General features: G+C 33.7%; 1 protein-coding gene across 1 annotated transcript in view; it reads left to right on the top strand.

The window, feature by feature from the left end:
- Positions 1 to 24,074, top strand: part of VPS50 (VPS50 subunit of EARP/GARPII complex) — a 116,653-nt gene that overhangs the window by 74,851 nt on the left and 17,728 nt on the right. The window contains exons 21-22 of the mRNA XM_081283730.1: positions 9,446 to 9,567; positions 19,122 to 19,202. Coding sequence (XP_081139856.1) covers positions 9,446 to 9,567; positions 19,122 to 19,202 — 203 coding nt within the window. The remainder of the gene's footprint in view (positions 1 to 9,445; positions 9,568 to 19,121; positions 19,203 to 24,074) is intronic.

Here is a 24,074-nt window from a genome sequence, read left to right as displayed (position 1 = left end):
AATCAGTTTTCTATTTACAAAATTGGAATTTACCAGTGATCTTATTTGATTAATCTTAGCTTTGTTGAAATGGTCTGTGTTCTTTAATATAAATTCCAAATTTCATTAATGTTATGATAAAATGTACAAAATGCTTTAGTCCTGCTTTTTTTAGAGAAAATATGGAACAGTAATAATGAATTGAGAGGAATAGAAATGGTATGCATTTTCATGGCACACAGAAAAATGACAGATTCTTAAAAGCTATTCTGTAGCTAATTATTGTCAGGGAAATTATCTTTTCTTCTTTTGTCCAAGAGACCTAACTGAGCAGTATCATGAATAATTCTTGAGAATTTATAGAATCAGAATTGGAAGGGTGCTTGCTGAGAGGTCATCTGGTATAAGTTACCACAAAATAAGGTTTTCTTTCAATTATGTCTGTAATACATGATGGCCATCAAGCTTTTGTTTCATGACTCATAGTCTCTCAAAGCATATTATTTTGCAAGACTACTTATTTTTCTATTAGACCAATTTAACTGCTAGAAATCTCTTCCCTATGGTAAATCAAAGTTTGTCCCTTTCTAATTCTATAGTTAGTTTTGCCCTTCAAAGACAAAGAGTGAGTCAGTGCTTTTTTTCCTCCTGTTCTTTTATTTAATTACTGTCCAGATGTGTGATGATAGTGATCCTGTGTCTCCTTTCCTCATATCTCTCATCCCCAATCCATTTTCAGACTCAGTGCACACAGTTCCTTGATCTGGTCCTCAGAGATGTTAATTCCAAACCTTTCTGAATCCTTATCATGCTCCTTAGCCTAGTTCACATTTAGAATTTTTAAGTGTCTGAACATACTACTAAAAATGTAGTCTGTGTACTTTTGCTGATTATATTGAAGTAGCAAACAGCCCTGACACATCAGTAGCTTTCACCCACAGGGTGAAAAAAACTATGCTTCTGCGCATAAAGTCAAGGGAAGCGAGGAGGAATGTAAAATGTTCTTACAGGGAATGGGGAGAGCAGATAATTGGGGGAAATGATACAATTGGCCACATCTATGTAGTTGTTTATATTTTTTAGCCTAGTTTAGAAGAGACTAGAGGTAGTTATGCTGCTTTTTACTCTAAAAGGGTATATAGTTATTAGAATCAAATCAAATACAAGGCTAACACAGATTGAGGACTAGGGGGATATCATGTTATGTTTAGATAAATGCAAGCATCAAATGCAGCTCTTAATTTCTCAGTAGGCATAAAGAATTTGAAAAAGCAAAGTATTCTGCTAATCTTGTTATATAAAAGGATTTTTTATCTTATGTTAATGGTAAAAACTATGTTCCTGATGCTAAATTCAAAAGGTACTACAACATATTTGTATATAAGGATTATTGATTAACATAGTAGACATTGTTTTTTAACAATGGATTTATAGAAATTGAGAAAAGCCACATTCTTATGGCCCTTGATATATCATGCTAGAAAGTAGGGTGCAGTCCTGAATTAAACCTTCCTTAGAAGAGAGAGTCTGACCATTGTAACTTTAGCCGTCTGCACCACTGTGTGTTCTAGAGTTGTAATTTGGAACCAGTGTTGAGTGTGTTCATTTAACTGGACCATCTTCTCTTTAGCACTGGCTTGAGGTGCTGCCTTTAGCCTCCATCTCCCCTTTCCACCCACTATACACATTGATGCCCTTCACTTTCTGTCTCCCTGGAATGTCTTTATCTTCATTTTGAAATAGGTTTATAAAGTATAATTTGAAGGGACCATTCACTCAGGCGTCTCCAGCTAGTAAAATGCACTCTTCTATCCCCTGTTGATATTGCCCTGAGGAGCATGAAGATTCTAAAAGGCAAAGGCAGTGCCTCTTCTCACCAGTGGAGAAGTACAGTTATGTAAGTAAGATAAATTTTTGGTGCCCAGGAAGATGAATGGAATGATTATTGACTAGTTGGGAGACACATTGTAACGCATGGAAAACATATTCAAAACATCATTTTCAAGTATTATTTATTTACTAGGCAGATAATTAGAAGAGATTAAACAAAAGAGTGTTTCTATGGTCAGCCAGCTCCAGGTGGTATCTAAATCTCTTAGAAAGGCTCAGAGAACCTTTCCACCAGTGCTGAGGACTAATCAGAATCCCATCAAGCCTGATAAGTGCTTGCCAATGGAGCATAGGAATTTGAAGTGTCAGCATTAGAATAGCTTTGGTATTCAAGATTCTTTCTCCTAGAGGCTACTGTTCCTTGACATCTCTGATAGGTCTAAGTGAGAGGAGATAGGTAGCCAAAGCTCATGCTTATAACAACTACAGAGCTTAATGCAACAAAATGCTTTGGTAGCTAGAATATACATACTGGCACATACATCAGTACTTTAAAATGAAAGAAGATAAATTTGTGAGATTTTATAAATACAGGACAAGATTGATGAATTAGTTATGAGGAATCACTCTTAAATTTTATGTTTGTATAATTGACCGCTTAACATGCCATAACGGAGAAAAAGAAAGAAGAGGAAAGCCAGGTTTGGGGAGTTGCTGATGGAATTAGATTTTGGACATATAGAGATACCAAATGAGAAATAAGTAGAAACACTCTGTAGGTAAGGTAAGTTAGATAATTATTGAGTCATTGATTTAAATATTAAAACCATGTTAGTGGGTGAGTTTGCTTTGGCAGTAACTTTTAACCTTTTGGGTTCATAATCGTTTGGAAAGAAGCACTACCATCCCATAGTACATATAAGCCACTGAACAGGAGATAGCAAAGCAGAGAAACCTAGGGAACAACAGTGGATATGGATACATTGAAGGGGCAGAAAGCAAGAGAAACCAGTACAGGAGATTCTGAATGAATGGTAGAGAGACAGGAAAAAAAAATAGGAGGTAAAGAAAAGATCTTGAAAACCAAAGGATAAGAGCCTATCCAGAAGGAAGAAAAGCCGGCTTGATCAGTCTTTTTATAATGATTTAAGCCGCTTTTTCTCAAAATTGCAATGTGCATCAAAGTCACCTAGAGGACCTATAGGAATATAGTTTGCATCTAATTCAGTAGGTCTGAGGTTTAACCCGAGAAAACTTGTATTTTAACAACTTCTGGATGATGTTGATGAAATTGGGCCAGGGAACAAATTGAAAATCATTGGTTTCTTTGTTTTCATAATTAGAATGTTAAACAATGTGTGCTTAAATAATAAGAAAATAATTCAAGTGGTTGTTTCTTTCGTTTTTTACAAATGTAAGTAATTATATCAATTGTTTTCAAAATAATCTATTTCAGATATTTGGATCAAGTTATAAAATTCAGTGAAATCATAAGTGTAATATTATAAAAGTGTGTCAACACTTTTTCATTTAAAAAATTTAAAACCTTGTTATAAGATTAAATTAAAAAATATTAGAGACTTTTCAGATGTGACATTTATAGAAAAAAATCTATCACTCTTTAGGTTACATTTCAATATTGTATTAATTTTATAATTACGGTAATAAGATAATGTTACTATAATTGTATATTTTTTCAAGCAGTATTAAAATATTTTTGGAGTTTCTAGCTGTGTATATACAACATTATGTTTTGAGAGGATGATCTAAAAAGTGCAATCCCTTACTTAGTACATGTCACAAAAAAATGGTATTGGAGGTTTATGGAGCTAAGGTATAATAATAATAATAATCAAACAATAGAATAAAAATTGGCAGCCAGGCACTTAGGTAATATAATAGACCTGTTCATTTTTCACTTCAGTCTTCAGTAGCTTTTCTAAATTGCCAAGCTAGACTCTTTTCCTTCCTTTCCTTCATGCCTCATTTATGTTGTTTCCAGTTTGCCTTTATATATATATATATACACACACACACACACACACACACACACACACACATATGCTGTTACACCTTTATAAGTATTTATGTCCATTGATGATTTCTTGGAATAGTGCAATGTAACAAGAATAATGAACATTTTTTCCAACTCAGATTCTGTTTTTTGCTCTTGCCTCACCCGACTTTAAACTCCTAGAGATGAGACAAGAGTTGATCATTTTTTGCAGCATCTGTTTATAGCACTCAGCCAATTTTTTTTTTTTTTTTACTTTTGTAAGTTCCTAGTGTGAGTTGGACTAACAAACCTTAATTTTTAAAATCTTGACTGTTGGAGAAACCCCTTTTCCTCTCTTGTCACATTGCTCAAACAGATTAAACTTCCTCACACTTCCAGTGCTTCTCTTCACCTGGGTATTCCCTCCTCCACTCAGGAGGCGCAACCAGCTGACTCAAGAACCCGGAATTACTCTGGGCCACCTTCCCTGTGATAACTGCACTCCTTCTTATACCTCTTGCTGACGAGTTGGCCAAGGCAGCCCACTGTTCTTTCTTTCTCTTGTGTCTAGTCCCTATCCATGCTGTTATTTGGTTGGTTTCTTTGCCAGTCTCTTTGTTGTCTCTTCCCCATCTGGACTTGGGGATGAGAGAGTTTAAACAGTGTTGCCCCTGTGAAGCTTTTCCTCATATCTGTTTTAGGTTGGGCTCCCTTTTTGTAACATCCCATACTTCTCCCTGTTGAATTCATCATAATTATAGTTTTCTTTTGTTGTTGTTGTTGTTAGTTGTCAATGAACCTTTATTTATTTATATGCGGTGCTGAGAAATGAACCCAGTGCCTTACACATGCTAGGCAAGTGCTGTACCACTGTACTGTGACCCCAGCACCATAATTTTCTTAATAGTTGTAACTGCAGTTGCTTAGCTATGTATCTGTCATATGCTGTCTAAATGTTTCACACGTATTTTCTCATGAATTCTTCACAACATCCTTTTTACACAACAAATAACAGAAGTTCAGAGATAGGATTTGACTTTATGACACATCTGGTAAATGGGAAAGCATAGGCTCGCTCATCCTAGAGCTAGTAAGTTCTTAACTTTCATGCTTCATTCTCAGTGGAGGAAATCATGAATATTAAATCTCATTCCTGAACAAAGTTAATTATTCATGGATCAGAAAGGATATCACATAGGCTGGTTGGAGGAAGGAAGGACCTCCTGCATTGGATAATCTGGGAAGATATATCTGTCCTGGTTATCTGGACTGGATGAGGTAACTGTTTTCAGTGAGCATCAGAACTACATCCTAAACTGCTGGACGCATATTTTAAACCAGGCAGGCTCACTTCAGCACTGTATATTTGTATTTTTATCAAGGTAGTTTATCTCACAATAATAAGTCTACTAAGGAAGAACTTGTAAAGAAAAGCAGGAGACACTTGTCTCACTGCTTCTTGGAAACAGTGTGGAGGTTATTTTTTGGATCTGTTTGTCTTCCAGTTATTTCCCAGGAAAGGATGGTGAGAGGTAAATGTTTTGAATTCATATCAGTCTGAAAAACATCTTCATTCTGCTCTTTGGTTTGAATGACAGTTTATCTGTGGAAATTATTTTCTTTAGAACTTTGAAACTTCTAAGTATTCTAGTTGTTATATTGTAGTTGAATTTCTTTCTACTCCCCCTGCCCCCGGCCCCATCTCTTTCTCTCTGAAAGCTTTTATTATTTTCTTTCCCCCTTGACATTCTCAAATTCTATGTTGATATGCTGGGTGTGAGTTCTTTTTTATTAAGTATGTTCAGTAGTTTGTGGACTCTCAGTCTCAGGGCTCCTATTTTCCTTATGACTGATACTAGTATTTCTTTGATAATTGCCACCTATTTTATTTGTTCTCATTCTCTCTCACTGTCTCTCCTTTATTCAAGTGATTAGTCTCTTAAATTGGTCCTTTTTGTCTTATTTTCTCTGATATTTTCTGTATTCTTGTTTTTTTCTTGACCCTTTTTGGAAACTTCTTTGTGACCCTTTTATTTAATTTTTTATTTTAAAAATGATATTTTTAATCTTTAAGAGCCATATTCTTTTTTTAATACTCTAGTGGTATAGGGTATTATATGATTATTGCGTCTCTCTTCTTTAGCTTGAATTATTTTGCTTTCTCTGTGATCAGCTTCTCTTTTTACTCTCATGCTCCAGGTTTTCTTATGCACTTGACTATTTTTTTAAAATTTTTTATGAATATTTAAGATAAAGGCCTGCACAGCTGTTGTAGGTCTCTTCTGTGTAATTAGATCTGTGTCTGAGCTGGCTCTTTCTCCTCAATAGGAATTCTGATTGGGTAGGTTTTGTGGCATAGGACAAGACTGGGGTACTTACTGGCAGCCTTTACGTTTTTTTTTTTTTTTGAGAGAGAGAGAGAGAGAGAGAGAGAGAGAGAGAATTTTTAATATTTATTGTTTTAGTTTTCAGCGGACACAACATCTTTGTTGGTATGTGGTGCTGAGGATCGAACCCGGGCCGCACGCATGCCAGGCGAGCGCGCTACCACTTGAGCCACATCCCCAGCCCGGGCAGCCTTTACTTTATGGTGACAGAACCCCAAAATCCCAGAATGAGTTAGACTTTAGTCTCTGTTGCCAATATCCAATCTAAAAGCCTAATAAGCTTTTGTGATTTATTATGAAATTTTAAAGTTTGTTTATTTAATTTTTTTGTGTGTTTGAGGTTAGTTTGCTTTATATACTTTTTGAGGGAGGAGCCCTAAAGTCTTCTCATTTTTTGTTTTCTGGTAGGGGTTGGGGGTAGCAGGGATTAAACTCAGGGGCACTCGACCACTGAGCCACATCCCCAGCCCTATTTTGTATCTTATTTAGAGACAGGATCTCACTGAATTGCTGAGTTGCTGAGTTGCTTAGCATCTCACTTTTGCTGAGACTGGCTTTGAACTCGCGATCCTCTTGCCTAGGCCTCCTGAGCTGCTGGGATTACAGGCATGTGCCACCATACTGGCTTCTTTTTGTTTTTGTCTGTGGGTAAATTGTAGCAGCCTATGCCTCTATCTGCTAGAGGGGGGCTGGGGCTGGGGCAATATAGACTTATGCTGTCAGTCCTACATGGGACCTGCCATTTCATCCTTTTCAGCCCCATTTTTTACTCTTACTATATCAACTTGATTCTAAGCAGTCACTCCTCTATGAGTAGCTTCCATGTCCTCTATGTCCTTGTTATGGTTAAATAGCTTCTTTATATTTTCCATCAACCTGTTCCTATCCATGGTCAGCCATCTAAAACAGGGTTTAACAAACTAGCATGTAGGCCAGAGTTGGGCTGGCTGCCTTTTCTGGTAAACAGAGTTTTATTAGGATACAGTCATGCTCATGTCTTTACTCCCTGTCTGTGGCTGCTTGTCCTACAGTGGCAGGGCTAAGTAATCAAAGCAGAGAGCAGCAGAGCCACAGAGACTGTGTGGTATGCAAAGCCAGAAATATCTGTTTGGTTTTATACAGAAAGGATTTGCCAACCCCTGTTCTAGAAATGTTTTTAGATTTCTCCTTTTTTTCTGTCCTTGCCTTTTCATCCCCTTCTCAGATCTGAGCTCAGTTCATTTTAAAATCCTCTAATTGAGTAAGATCTGAGAAGAACTGCTCTCTGCCTGTTTACTCCCTTGGCCTGAATAGACAGTCTTCATTCTCATGCACTTTAATACACTGGCAGCCTCCTCCTTGATCATCACCTTCCAGGCATAACCTTGTAAGGTATGAGAGCAGCAAGGACTCTGTGTCCTTGTACCTTAACATAAGGCCAGATATATAGAAAGTCTTCAAAAAGTGTTTGTTGAATGAATAAATATTATTTTTAAATTTTCTTTTCACAGGGAATCATTTTTTTATTTTGAATGTACATTTATTTTTTATTTATTTATTTTTTTAAAGAGAGAGTGAGAGAGGAGAGAGAGAGAGAGAGAATTTTTAATGTTTATTTTTTAGTTCTCGGCGGACACACATCTTTGTTGGTATGTGGTGCTGAGGATCGAACCTGGGCCGCACGCATGCCAGGCGAGCGCGCTACCGCTTGAGCCACATCCCCAGCCCCTTTGAATGTACATTTAAAATAACCTTTACAAAAAAAGTTAAATAGCCTTTACTTATTCATAATTCATTTTCATATCTTTTCTCAAGATTAAGTATCTGAGCAATGATTTATCTTACTAGAAATGAAGAGGAATTGTGTATTCTGGATATGTATCAGCTCAGTTATTTGCATTCTACTTTGTCTATTTTTCTTGTACTGTTTAAAATATTTTTCTGTTTTTTTCTTCACAATGTTACATTGTTAAATGGGTTAACTAGTTGCAGTGTAGGTAACTATGTTTGTATTTGAGTAAATAATAGCATAGTTATCCAGAATGTTCTAAGAGCATATCTTTCAAATATTTTAAAATGTTGATTATTTTTAAAATGTCAGGACACACAAACTAATTGGGAAAGATGACTCTAAAACAAAAGGTTTATAAATAGGAATAAGACTGGAATATGGTTGAAAGATCTTACTTTATTTTGATATGTACTTGTATTTGAGTTTCTCTTTATAACCATCTGTTACTTAGGATTGTCTGTCACATAAATTAAGACACATGTACTGCGGCAAAGAAATGGTTTTGATAGTAAATTTTTCATTTCTTCTACTGCAGTTAATGTATTTTCTTCTGAATTATGCTATCTTCAATAGTGCCAATTTAAAATTTATAACTACAAGTTATATGAAGTGAGATAGCACCTGAATTATTTGGAAATTAAGTAAATGGCCTGTTTAAAATTTAATTTTTTTTAGAAGAAGGTATAGAGTATTTTTAATAGATAGATTTCTTTCCCTATATTATGGAAGGGAACAAAATAAAATAGAATTAAGGACTTGTAGTTGTTCTTTGGTTCAGCCCATCTATCATGTACCCTTAAAATACAGTAGCAAGTTTATAAATGTAGATATTTGGTTTAAATTTTTTTCTTGTGACTATCTGATTATATGTTTAGAGAAAGAATAGAATATTGGCATCTCCCAAAGGAAGGAATGAGGAGCATATATTCTTGATACTTTGAGGGTATAAAGAAATGTTCTTTGTCTCTGACACAAGATTTCAGCAGGACTAGAGTTGAAAAGAAGGGACAGTGGCTGTGTCCTCTTTTCTCTTGCCGTTTTACATCTGTTGTGTATGTGTAAGATTATGAAAGCTCTTTTTCTTATGTATGTTGTATTTTACTTTATTACACTTAAACATTTCTAGAATCTCCTAGAAAAGACGAACTATGTTGTTTGTAGAGCATCATTTGGAGTAGAGTATGGGAGTTCTGTAAAAAATTGACAAAATTTGTAAAATATAATAATGGATAGGTATCATTCATCAGTGCTGTCCAGTAGAACTTTCCAGTATGTTGGGACTGTTTATAATTTCTGCTGGTAATATAGTAGCCACCAGCCACATGTGACTACTGAATACTTGAAACAAGGCTCAAGGAGGCAGTATTTCATTTTATTTAAATATTTTAGGATAATACTTTATTCCTTTTATCATTATATTATAATTATAAAATATCAGGTATTAATTTTACTTCATTTAATTTTGGACTTTTTTCATTTCAGGGAAATATATGCAGATGATGAACATTCTTAAGCCTATTGCCTTTGATGTTATCCATTTCATGTCTCAGCTGTTTGATTATTACTTATATGCAATATATACCTTTTTTGGCCGGAATGATTCAGTAAGTCAACCTTTGGAGAGAAAATGCTTATTTTAAAATTTATTTATTTTTTAAATAAAAAATGTTTATTCTTATATAACATGACATTCTTAGATAACATTATTTGAAGATTATGTTGGTTTCAAACTATTAATATCAGCTTTCTGTCTGCCTGTTTCCTTATTTAAATATTAATTTTAAGCTTTGATATGATAACCATATTGTATGCTATTCAAATTTTTGGCAGAAAAAATATAACATCTGTTTCTAATCTGGACATATTTCTCAATGAAAAATGTTCAGGTTACTTTGTATATATTTACTACATATTCAATGAGACTTTTTAAATGTTGACTAACAACTTTAGCAGTTGGATAGGTAAACTTTTCTAATACATTTTAAAGGTATAACAAGTATTTATTAGAGTAATTGAAGTTTGGTTTAATTGAACCATCTGACTGCTAGAGGTAATGTTTCTTGCATCTCCTTTTTGGGTTCCCAAAACTATTATTATTTTTATACTCCTAGTGGAGTATTATTTTTCTACTCTTAAATGAGAATACCATGATATTTGAACAAATCTCATGCTTGGAAATTATTATGTGGTTGCATAGATGTTTGACAGTTTTCCGTTTAAGAACATCCCACTGGGTCATAGGGATATACCATAATAGCAACTTTTCTAATATCATGTTTTCTTTTCAAAAACATGTAAGTTTTAATGTATAATTAACATTCATCATATTAATATTCATATCCAGTGATCACAAGTGTATCAAAGAGATGATCTTTTTATATAGGATTTGAATTTCCTATGTTCCTAATTTTGACAATTGTTCTTTAGAAAGAATGCTAATATAATGAGAGATAAAGTGTTGCTGCAGAATTTATGTTACTTAAAAATGAGTACTAATTATCACTGAATTTGGAAACTCACTAAATAAATGTTAACAGAGGAAGACATTATAGGGTTTTCGCTAAGTATCAGAAACTTTCAGTCTTCTACAGAGTCTTTCCTCTGTCTTCCGAATTATTCCTCCAGACTAGTGCTGTCCAAGAGATTTTGCAGTAATTGGGAATGTTCTGTGTTTGCATTGCCCAGTGTGGTAGCTACCTATGGCGTTTGAGTACTCAAAGTGTCACTGATGTGACTGAGGATCTGAATTCTTAATTGTATCTAATTTTAGTTAATTTATCTTTAGATAATAGCCACATGTGACTATTGACTACCATATTGTACAGAACAGTTTGGGACAATATTATTGATAAAATGTGCTGCAATAGCATCATTTAAAATCTCTTGGCAATCTAATTGGTGTGAGACATGACTTTCCACCTGATTTTGTACTGGAGTGAATTTGTTTGCAGTGGGGCTCATTAGAACCTGAGAAGGTTGGTGGAGTGTTGTTAGGTGCTTAATGGAAAATATGTTGAATGCATTTTCAGTTATATAAGACTCAACACAAAGTAATTACATTGAAACAGATAACTGTTAGGAGATTTTAACATTGGTATCTGACCTTAGGTTATATTACGAATAGTTTGCCTTTTGCGAGCCAATATAAAATATCTGTATGAGTAAGTATGCATGAGTATATATAGCATTTTCTGTTCCTCTTACTTTCACTTATTTATTTATTTATTGTACTTGGGACTGAACTCAGGAGTGTTCTACCACTGAGCTACCTTCCCAGTCCTTATTTTTTTTTATTTTGTGACAGGGTCTTACTAAGTTGCTGAGGCTGGCCTTGAAATTACAGTCCTTCTGCCCTAGCCTCCTGGAATAGCGGGGTTACAGGTGTGCACTACTGTACCTGGTTTACTTGTACTTTTTAAGAACAGCTTTTTCCATTTTAAATTACATTTATTAATACTAACTTTTAGCTACAGAGTAAATATTGAAAATATGAACATTTTCAAAAAGAATAGCTTAAAATTTGAACCTACTATTTTTGATTCTGCAAAATTAAAAAAAAATACTCAAGCAATGACTGAATCTTTATGAAAGGGGTTTTTCTGAACAAGTTTATAAAAATAAATAGTCCATTTCCCTCCTCTGCCTGTATTTTGCTTTATTAGTTTTTGTTAGTTTGTTTTATTTTGTTTTCTTTGTCAGATTTTATTCTTCTTAACTATTTTAAATCACTTTTGGAGGAAGACAATCTCTAAATGAAAAACACAAGTAAGCACATGTACACATACAATGTTGAAGAATAGTTTTTGATTTCTTAAGAGAATAAGCTTTTCAAGCCCATTAGAAATTTCTAGAAATTCCTATATTTATAAAAACAACTACATACTCCAGATGGCCTCCAAATAACATTCACTAAATTGCTTTGTTAACTGTTAAGTTTTCGTTGGTAGGAAAGGAGCGAAAGAATCAGATGGTAGGTGGAATAGAAAGAACAAGTATGTACTTGTACTTGCTTTTCTCCCAGAAGAAAGGGACTACTATGAGTGAATTTAGTTGGATGCTCCTTGAGGAATTATAAGCATATTTTCCTGGGTGTTCTGGTTTTTAGAAAATCATTGGCGGTGGGTGGGGGGCACTGCATGCATTAATCCAGAGATTTCCTCCTGTTGACACTAATTCTTCCAGAAGCTCTGGCTCCTCACTGAACTACACCGTGCTTTATTTTATATCTAATCCATTAAATTCTGTTGTAATAATGTCACTCTTAGTATTTCTTCATCTTGCCTTGCCTCAAGCTTTCCATTCTTCTCTTGAGTTATGTTTTCCTTGGTCTTAACTGTGCTGTTATGAAGACCAGTCATTTTGTAGTTTACCTTCACACACTACTAAGCACAAAGTGGAAAATAGGTGCTCAGGGCTCAGTGTACTAATGATTTGCTTTTCAAGTAGGTCTTAGGAAGGTTCTTGACAACAGTTTGTAAGCCTGAATAAATTTAATTACCTTTTATTAATAAAACTGTTTCCTTGTAGAGTAGTCTGTGATTGACTATTTAAACTTCAAGGAAATTATTTCACTTCCAGGTATGAGAGACTGAGACCTTACTGGATGATATTTTCTTTGGAAAATAACTATAAAAACCTGGATGTTATTCAAAAGCCAATTGTTTGACCATTCTGGAGAGTAAGCAAAAGAAGCAAATAAACTGGTGGGGAGTTCATGTTAATGTAAATGGAGGAGAAAGGGGAGCTATATGAATAAACTCCATGCCTGTGGCTTTTACCCAGGGCTTAGTGAAGTCCATGTGGCACATAAGTGGAGATAAGCATGAGAAACCCTGCATCTTCACTGCACTTGGTGACTAGAAAAGTAGATCCAGGAAACCAGGGATACTGTTAAGAGTGGAGGAAACTGAGAAGGGAAGTAGCTATAGAAGAGATGATCACATTCACCTTACTTATATTTGACTAATCCATGAACCATTGTTTTTGTAGAACAGAGTAACTACAACCCACTCAAAGAAAAAGATCTGAATAGATGGGCTGGAGTTGTAGTTCAGTGGTGAAATGCTGGCCTAGCACATGTAAGGCACTGGGTTCGAACCTCAGCACTACATAAAAAAATAAATAAAACGTATTGTGTCCATCTACAACTAAAAATATATTTTTAAAAAAGATCTGAACAGAAACAAAGCTGCTGCGTAAGACAGTTTATAGTTAAGCCCAGCCAAGAAAATCACATACTGAAAATAAAGGAAATATTAATTATGGGAGAAGAAAAAACAAAGTCTAGAATATTCAGATGCATAAATCAAAAAAGTGGAGCACATAGTTAAGTAAAATCTAACTAAATAAAAAAATATAATCTGATGCCAAGATATTAGAATTAAGAAAGGCTTACTCAGTGAAGTATGACTTTGACTGTCTTTAATGAAGTAAAAAAGAACATGTTTTAAATGCATGAGCAAGTCAGCAGAGAATTAAGTTCTAATAGTGACAGTAATAAAAAAAAATAGAAGTGACATCTTAGAGCTGAAAATACAATTTCAAAAAAATGGAAAAAATGATGAATGTACTTAATAACTAAATAGACATGAAAGAAGACATGTGAACTTGAAGAGAAGTCAATAGATATTATTCTAAGTAAGAATATAAAGAATTATTGGGAAGTAGAAATGATCAGAGTATTATAGACATGGTAGATTATTTCAAATGGTTAAACCTAAGTTTATTTGAAATATTAGATGAAGAAGAAATGAGAGGATGTGGCAGAAAAAATATATGAAGAAACACTGACCAAAAAGCAGATATAAGATATTAAACATACAGCAAGCACAAAGAAACTACATGCAGTAGAGTATATATCATGAGGAAACATTCTTGAAAACCACAGTAGACTTCTTATACAGAAGGAACCAAGATCTGATCAACAGCTGACTTCCCATAAAAAACTGTGGAAGCTAGAAGAGAGTTAAACAATACCTTTAAGATACTGAAAGAAAGATAACCTGTATATCCAGATCTTGAGATCCACAAGCACCATTCAAGAATGAAGATTAGGGGATATACCTCATTTGGTACTCACAATGCCCTGGGTTCCATCCCCAGCAGCACAAACAAAAGAGAGAGAGAGAGAGAGAGAGAGAGAGAGAGAGAGAGAGAGAGAGAGAGAGAAAGGAAAAGAATGAAAATTAAACTCATATGAAAGAAATCCAAAAGGAAAGTCTTCAAGGAGAAAGCAGAGAAAGATAATGAAAGACGACTCCCCCTCAAAGAAATTGTTTAGACTATATGAAAATGATACTAGATGAAAACATGGATCTTTAGAAAAGGATGAAGAGAATGGATTCACCCTGGGAAAATGCAAAAGACTGCATTTTTTTCTTTTTCACTTTCTTTATAAAGCATGTACTGTTTAAAACTGAAATTCTTCTCTTTGGGACTTCATAATATATGTAGATGTATTACACATTACAGCTATAACAAGGTGTCTAGGGAGAGATGGAATTAAGCATTTGCAGATTTTCATGTTATCTAAAGCAGAGCATTGTTACCAGTCAAGGACCGACAGGTCCAGGATGTGTATTGTAATCTATAGCACAACCATGAAAAATTATGAAAAGAACTTTTAACTCTTTAGCCAATAGGAACAGAATCACAAAAATAATTCAGATATAGTCACAAGAAACAAGGAAGGAGAAACAACACAACCAAAAAAGATAACATATAATGGTAGATATGAGCATGTACTTAATAACTAAATAGACATGAAAGAAGACAAGTGAACTTGAAGAGAAGTCAATAGATATTATTCCAAGTAAGAATATAAAGAATTTTTGGGAAGTAGAAATCTACATATAATGGTAGATACAGATCCAACTAATGATTTCATCTCATGTTAATGGACCAGACATTTAATCTGTCTGATTGGACAGATTAAAAACAAAGCCCTCACTTAAAAATAAGAACATACCTTAAATGTTAAAATGAAAAAAAAAGCCCACATAGGTTAAAAACAAATGGATAGGAAAAGATATGCCATATAAATATCAAGCATAAAAAAGCTTTAGTGAATATATTAATCTCAGGTAAACTAGATCTGCAGATAAAATGTATTATCAGAGTAATAATGATATAAGCATCAATTCAAGAAAAATATGATAATATAAATGTGAAGTACCTGATAACAGCTTCAAAATAGATAAAACAATAATTGATAGAATTAAAGGGAAAATAAAATTCAACCATAGCTGGAGACTTTAAGAGCAAACAATAACTAATATAGTAAAATAGACAAAATCAGCAAATACTTAGATTTGAACAGTATCATCAACCATAATGACTTAATTGATACATGTGGGACAACATACCAAACTGACAGAAAAATGACAGGATAAATATTCTTTTCCAGTGCCTATGAAAGTAGATTTTTAAAAAGTAGATAAAAGTATCTACTTTTATCTAGGTAGATCATATTCTGGGCCATAGACATATCCTAATATTTTTTTTTTAATTGAAAGAATGCACAGCATGTTATTCAATGACAATGAGTTAAGTTAGAAATCCATAACAATAAGATAACTAAGGCTGGAGATGTAGCTCAGAGGTACAGTGCTTGCCTATGTGCATAAGGCCTTGGGCAATCCCGAGCATATCTCTCTCTCTCTCTCTCTCTCTCTCTCTCTCTCTCTCTCACACACACACACACACACACACACACACACACACACACGAACTTCTAAATATTTCAAAATTAAACAGCACACTTTCAAATAATTGGGGCAAAGAAGAATCACATGAGAAAATGTTTTGAGCCAAATAATAATGAAAACACAACATAGGTGGGATGCACCTATGTGCAGAGGAAAAGTATGTAGTTTTAAAATGCTGATACCAGAAAAGAACATCTCAAGTTAATGTTCACAATTTCCACCTTAGGAAGCTAGAAAAAGAAGTACAAATTAAACCCAAAAAGAGCAGGAAGAAGAGAGAAGTAGTAAAGGTAAAAGAAGAAATTGAAAACAAAAGCAATAGGGGAAAAAAAAAACAAAAATTGGTTCTTATAAGATATGAATAAAATTGATAAAATGCTAATTATACTGATAAGGAAAAAGTAACGGATAAGGCAAATTGTCAGTAGCAAAAATGAAATGGAGAGCATCACTACAGATGCTTAAACGGACTATAGGAAATATTATGAACAATATTATGCCAATAAATTTTCCAAACTAGATGAAATGAATTAATTCCTTGGCAAACTTGAATTATACAAATTGACCTAACAAGTAGAAAACTTGAGCAGTTCTTTTTCATTTAGATAAATTTAAATTTATAAATAAAAAGCTTCAAAAAGTATTAACACTACATAATATGCCAAAGAATAGAGGAAAAGGGGTTTGACGATTTGTTTTGTGACACCATTATTACCTTCATTCCTAAAACAGATGATGACACCACAAGAAAAGATAACAGTCCAGTATCTCTTATGTACATACATTTTAAGAAATCCTAAAGGTTTTAGAAAATTGATTCATGATCAAGTGGTATTTACCTTGAGACTACAGAATTGATTTAACATCCTAAAATCCTATCCCAGGATCAGTGTATGTCACCAATTAATATTCTTTAAAAGAAAAACTCGTGACTGTAAATATTTTTAAAAGCATTTGACAATTTTGTGATTTAAAAACTCAGGAAACTAGTTAGAGCAGAGAATTTCCTTAACCAAATTATGGGCCTCCATAAAACAGTTAATGTGATATTCAGTCTCAATGTTTTCACTGTTTATAAAACTCAAATAAGATCCAAATCCGTGAAACTTACATTAAAAAAAAAAAAACTAAAACTAAAAAACAACATAGGAAAAAATCTCTGGCAATTTAGTCGGGCATATGCTGCTTTAAAAAGACATGAATCATAAAGGGAAGTATTGATAAAGGAGTTCATGAGTAGCAGCTTTTGCTTTTTGAAAGACATAAATACAAAAAGGCAAGTCATAGTAGGAGAAAATCTTGCAAACCATATTGAGAACAGGCATGTTTCCACAATGTAGAAACAGCTTTTGGGACTCCATAAGAAAATAAGGAATCCAGTATAAAAATGGGCCAAAAAATGATCAAATATATCACAAAAGAAGATATGTGAAAAGGTGTTCTATATCACTGGTCATCAGAAATGCAGTGCTACTTCATATCTACTGGAATGGCTAATTGAAAGAACATCACAGATTGTTAAAATTGTGCATGTTTTAGTCTGCTGAGGCTGCCATAGCAAAATAATCATAGACTGAGCAACATTAAAAATAAATTTATTTCTCACAGTTCTGGAGGCTGAAGAAACAAGATCACAGTACCAGCCAATTCAGTTCCCAAGGACTCTCTTCCTAGCTTACAGAGAGCTGCTTTCTCATTGTGTTATAATTTGGCCTTTCCTCTACTCATTTGGTGGGGAGAGTAACCTCTCAGTTGACTCTTCTTTATAAGGCACTAATCCCATTGTACTAGGGTTTCACCCTCCTGAACTCATCTAACCCTGATTATCTCCAAATAGCATCACATTATGAGCTATAGCTTTACCATGAATTTGGGAAGTACAAACATTAAGTTCATGACATGGAGCAACTAAAATTCATATACATTGCTTGTGGAAATGAAAAAATTCTGGTTACTTTAGAAAACCGTATGGCAATATCTGATAAAGTTAAAAATATTAACCAGAAATTACACTTATGAGTATTTACCCAAAAGAACTAAAAATAATATATGTCCAGGTAAAGACTGACACCTCAATGCAAATTCACTAAGGCATTATACAAATAGGCCAAACTGGAACCCAAATGTTTAGAGACTGGTGAATAAGCAAACAGATTTGCTGTTTATCTATATTATTAAATATTAAGCAAGTGCAAAATACTAACGGAACGGACTCATAGCACAATTGAATCCTAAAAGCATGCGATAAAAGAAGCTAAACTAAAGATAGCACACTATGATTCCATTTATTTGAGATTTTAGAAAAGGCTAAAATTTTAGTGACAGAAAGCTGATCAAAGGTTAAGGATGTGGGAAGAGAATAAGTGCAGACAGCATGAGCAATGTCTCAAAAGAGGAGAGAATTCTGTATTTCGATTGTGAGCTGATTGCAAGACTGTAACAACCACCAAAATTTGTCAAACTGTATACTTAAAACCAATTAATTTATATAAATACCTTAATGAAAAGGGAAGAAAAATGAATTAATGAGGTGTATAAAACCTAAAAAAAATAAAATTTTTAAAATTATCAATTAGTTCCTGTTTTACTATATAGTGTCATCACATTAGCTATTTTAGCTTGGGACTTTTTGACATGTGTAAATTTCTCGGTCTTGGATTGGAGAAGAAGAGTATTAATAAGTGTGTATGCATGCTCGTGGTATGGGTATATATTCACAGTTATACATGTATCTATGAATATACTAATGGAAATATATATTTTATAGCTTACTATTAATAATAAATGTTTCTAATTTATTGGCTCAGAGAACATTTTAACTTTTTTTCCAAATATCTAGGTGTCTATGATTATCTCTCAAATTTATTTTCATCATTTGAATTATCACACCAAGAACTGACTCACTGGCTTTTCATGTCTTAACTATCAAGTCACTCTTCTCATTTATTCTCTTGTGTCAATGTTTTTGTAAGTGCTTTGGCTTTGTGATAATGAGTAGAATTCTATACTGTGAAATGTTTACTAAGCCTAAGAAAATTTGATTAATTTTTGAATGAGGATTTAGGCTGTCTTTAATTTGTATAAGAAAAATAAATTAGTAACATTCTGCATTTTCCTTTTAGATAAATATACAACAGCAAACCTTAACTACAATAGAGGATACTCTCTTTAAGTATCCAAAACCTTAAGCTTTGTAACTAAAGATAATAACTTGTGGGAAAGAAATTCTTCTGCTAATTCATAAGATTGCTCATGAGTAAATTGTTCTTTGATTCCCTTAAGGGCTAAGGTTTGACTTCTTTCCTTGATGTGCTAAAATTTTTTAATGCCTTTTGGAAACCCTCTGAAGGCTAACTGACTGGAAACTCATCAAATACTTTGGTTAATTTTAAGATGCATCATTTGCAAAATCATCTCTCGAGTGATGTAACTATGCCTTTTTTTTTTTTAAGTTGGAATCAACAGGACTTGGTCTTAGTAGTAGTAGATTAAGAACAACTCTCAACAGAATACAAGAAAGCCTTATTGATTTGGTAAGTAACTAGAATTAATTCCTTTGTTATATAAAGTAGGAGTCAGTCATCTAATCAACTATATATAAATGTGTGTTTTTATGTATTATGAAGTACCTGAACTCTTTAGTATTATGCTAAATGCATATAGAAAGTAAAACAGAGATTGCTTATAGTCTGGCATATGTTTGTGGTTGGGGCACTGGTAGGTACATGCTGACAAGCTGTGTTTTAGAGTCTTAGATCACTTTATAAATAGTTTTTAAATTCAGGAAGAAAGTTTGGTTTTAGTTTTCTATGTAGTAGGAGCCCAGTTCTTGACAATTGAATCCTAAAATTGCATCCATGATGAAATGCATGCTTCAAGAAGATGGGTTAGATGGCAACACAAAGGGGACCCTCTGTAGTTTTTAAGCTAACACAACATTTAAAATTTTTTTTAAAAAATCTGAGTAATATTCAATAAAAGAGAATAAAATCATGGCATTTGCAGGTACGTTTGTTAGAGAAGATAATGCTAAGTTAATTTTATATATATATATATATATATATATATATATATATATAAGGAGGCTGATTCATAGTGGGATAGGGAGAGGGAGCATGGGAGGAATACCTCTAGATAGGGCAGAGGGGTTGGAGGGGAAGGTGGGGACATGGGGTTATAAATGATGGTGGAATGTGATGATCATTATTATCCTAAGTACATGTATGAAGACACGAATTGGTGTGAATATACTTTGTATACAATTAGAGATATGAAAAATTGTGCTCTATATATGTAATAAGAATTGTAATGCATTCTGCTGTCATATGTAAATTTAAAAAAATCTTTTTCTTGTGGTTGGTCACCATGGTCAGAAATTTATGTGTTTCAGGATGTTTCGCTGTGTCTACATTAACCCCAGGCTTCTCTGAATTTTTCTTCATTCTTTCAACCAACCCCAAACAAGCAATCATTTTCTTTTTCTTAAGTTCTATATTATGTGCATACTTCTATTATTGGAAGTTTTTTATAAATCAAATGTAATATTTCTTATAAGAAATATTTATTGAAATAATTATTATATGCCAGGCATAGTTATGATGCTAAGAAAGCATCAGTGCATAGAGATAATTCCTATCTTCTTTAGAACTTGTATTTTATTGGAGCAGAGACAAAAAACTATATATAATATAGTGAAACAGGCTGATAACTGCTAAGATGAAAATGAAGCAGAGTGTTGGGCAGAGATGTGGAAAATGTGAGAAGTGTGTTTTGATACCTTAGGTGAACAGAGTGTGAGCAGAAGAAAATAAGCAGTGAACTTCTCCTTGATCATTTGGAGATGTTTTGACCCAGTAAATCCTGTACTTCTTTTCTTTTCTCCTTCCTTCCTTCCTTCCTTCCTTCCTTCCTTCCTTCCTTCCTTCCTTCCTTCCGCCCCTTCCCCGCCCCTTCCCCGCCCCTTCTCCCTCCTCCTCCTCCTCCTTTTTTTTTTAAATGCAGTTGCCCCTCAATATCTGGGACATTGGTTCCAGGAGGCACTGCAAATAGCACAGTCCAGATGTGCAAGTCCCTTGTATAAATGGCATCATATTTGCATATGACCTACTTTAATCATCTCTAGATTACTTAAAATGCCTAATACCATCGAAATGCTATGTAAATAGTTATACTATATTATTTAGGTAATAACAAGGAAAAATCCTATTCATATTCAGTACTGATACTTCTTTTAAAAAAATAGTTTTGATCTACAGTTGGTTGAATCCACAGATGTGGAACCCATGAATGTGGAAGCTGAGTTTAAGTCATGGTACTTACCTTGGCATACAGCATTTCTTCAATATATGTTCATGGAGTAGACAAATAAACGCAGATCCCTAGGTTTCATATTTCCTAACGTAATTTGGCTTTTCCCCCTGGCTTTGCTATCTATTTAATCTTAAATCTTCATTCAAATCAAGGATCCTTGTTTGACCAGACAGGCCCCCTCCCTTTATTACCCCACCCTACCCCCATCCTGCAAAAGCCTTCGTTTTGTGAACTCTGTTGGCTTTCAAATATGTTGGAACTTTTCTGTGTTTCATTTTGGATTCTCTTTGTTTGATTCTTAGCATGACCTTAGTCATCCAGTCTAATTCTACAGATCTTAGTCCACAGCCTAAGTTTTTCTTGTTTTCTCGAGAAACAAGCTGAGGGAGCTATGGGTATAGCTCAACAGTAGAGCACCTGCCCACCACATGTGAGGTCCAGGGTTTAGTCCTCAGCACTGGAATTTTTTAAAAAAGGGAAAGAATGCCAGGATGGGCTGAAATTCACCATTGGAGTCTGGCGGTTTCTCTGTCATTTCTGTAGTTAATAGGTTATGATTATCAACCACAGTTTCAGATTTGTTTGTAATTTCCCACATAGATATACAATGAAATGGCCTGACCAAGTAAGTAAGCAGTGGTACTAAACGAGCTCTTCTTTGAGATGAGCTGCCACTCATCTGTCAGCCTAATAATAAAATATCTATGGTATCTGCCTAACTTCTGTGATCTTTGGATAAGTTTTTTCCTGAACTTGTCTAATTGTCAAATTTAGAGATGTGTATTTGAAAGCTAACTGTGCTTTCCCTTGCCCAATAAATAAGTAAATTTGCCTGTTTTTACTTTTTCCTTGGTCACATTATCTTCTTAGTATATCCTTTCTTAAAGTCTTCATTGTTACCATGTCTGGAATCAAAAGATCGCCTGTTGAATGAGAAGACCATGTAAGCAGGTGTTCCTCCTTCAGTTTGTAAAGATCACTGCCCTTTGAAAGGGTCTCTGCAGTGTCCTGATCCCTCTGGAGTATAATACAGTACAAGTTTTCCTGAAAATTTTCATTAGTTTTCCATTTTTTTTCCTGTTAGTTTCTGTCTTTTCATACTGAAAAGCATTGGTTTATTATTTTAGAAAATCTATTTATCATTTATTAGACTTTGTTCTCAGGTTTTTTTAAGTTGGCATATTTTCTCACTTCATTAATTCACATATACATTGACAGAGAACATTAATTGGTTTCTTGATGTTCAGTATATTCTTTGTGTAGTAAAATAGTTTATAGCCTAATTAACCTGGATTCAGCTAAATGGAAGTAATATTTTATTTTTATTTTTCTCTTACCTGTCAGTTGAAATCCTAATAAATAATTTTTTCATAATGTAATTTTTCTCCATATTATCTTCTAAATTTTTGCTTTTCTCTAAACTGTTAAATTCAAATTGAATCATCATGATTTTAAAAATAACACCTAAAATAATTTATTATGTAAATTCCATGTAAAATAATAAAATTTGTTTGACACATCAAAGAAAAGTCTAAGAAAAGAAGTTTGATAGAAGAAAAGTAGGAAAGGAAGCTGATGTTGGTGATAATGGTACCAGAAATGAGGGAATTTTTAATCTTCTATTTGGTGATGCTAACTAAATTGTTTGCTTTAAGACCTGTGACAGCTTTGAATTTTAATAATAAAAATGTATTTTAATTTTTTTCAGAAAAGTCTATAAGTATGAATTCTCTTTGTAGTCATAAATGAATGGCAGGAAAGGCTAAAAAACCAAAATGTGACTTTCATTGTGAAAATAAAGATTAAGATTTTATTTCTCAGTCTTTGAGGAGTTTATACCAGTCTAATATGTAAAGTCTTCCTTTACATATTAGACTGGTATAAACTGAAACAATAATCCAGTTTAGGAGCTTTTCCATTTAAAGTGCACAATAAGCACATGCCATTTATTTATGTCAGTCTAACATTTTTGTGACTCTTCAAGCATATTACTTGAAATGTAAACACAGACCTTTAACCTTTAAGAAGATGATTACCATAATTTTTATGCCTAAAATGCCACTGACAACTGGGAACAAAGGAAGCCATTTACTCAAAACCTTTGTGATTAGGTGGGAGAAATCTCAGTCATTTCTGAATGTTTGCAAAAAAGCTGTTCAAGCAGAAGGGGAATTCAACATGCTTACGTTGAAGGTGCTAGATAGATAAGTATAAGTAGTTAGATAAAAGTAGTTAGATAGAAGTATAGAAGTAGTTAGACAAATGCTTTTGGCCCCTTCTGTCATGGTGGAAATGATCTGCATTTCCCTCAGGGTACAGTAGCCCTTCTCCATTATGGCTATCACTGCCTAGCAACACTTCCTTTGCTGTATCCCAAATTACATATATAGTTAGTAACTAAATTCAAAGAAACTTTCAGTTTTATAAATATGTTGTATGTATAGTGATGTCTAATCATAAAATAATGGAATTCAAAAGTAATTCTGCAGTTAAAAATTTATGGTGTTTGTGATGATCCTTGAGCTATTAATAGACTTAGAGCTTATACAGAATTGTCAGGAAGATCATGTCAGATCTAGTGTAATTATAAAATATTTCAAAAGTGAGAGTGTTGAGTGCTTAGAAGATTTTGTTATGCTATTGGAGTATAATACTTAAGCTTGTTATGGCATAGCTAAATCTGCCTTCTGGAACTATTTTCTGTTAATATTATTTCCTTATTGTGTCACTTTGGCTCCCCTAATCATCTTGCCCAAGTGAAATATCTCAATCTCCAGCTTCTTTTTTGGTTTTTAATGTTTCAAGGTTTCAGATCTTATCACTGTTCTTTGATTTGTCCTTCAATAGACATTTACAACTCTAAGCTGAGAAGAAAATACTGAGTGCTTTAAGAGGAGGTGCTGGAGATTCATAAAAGGGGAAAGAGTCATGTGAGAGGGTGAAAGATGGGACACATAGGCGAATAGTCTCTTTATTCATTCAACAAATACATACTGTGTGCTTAGGTACTCAGTGGTAGGCTGATGATCCATTTAGTGGAGGAAGCAGATAAGGAATAAATGAATATCTAATTTAATGTCAGATTGTGTCGGGAG

This window comes from Spermophilus citellus (assembly GCF_964194105.1).
Source record: "Spermophilus citellus genome assembly, chromosome: 3".
NCBI classification, from domain to species: domain Eukaryota; kingdom Metazoa; phylum Chordata; class Mammalia; order Rodentia; family Sciuridae; genus Spermophilus; species Spermophilus citellus.
The sequence above is the reverse complement of the archived record's forward strand: the minus strand, read 5'-3'. Positions and strand labels throughout refer to the sequence as shown.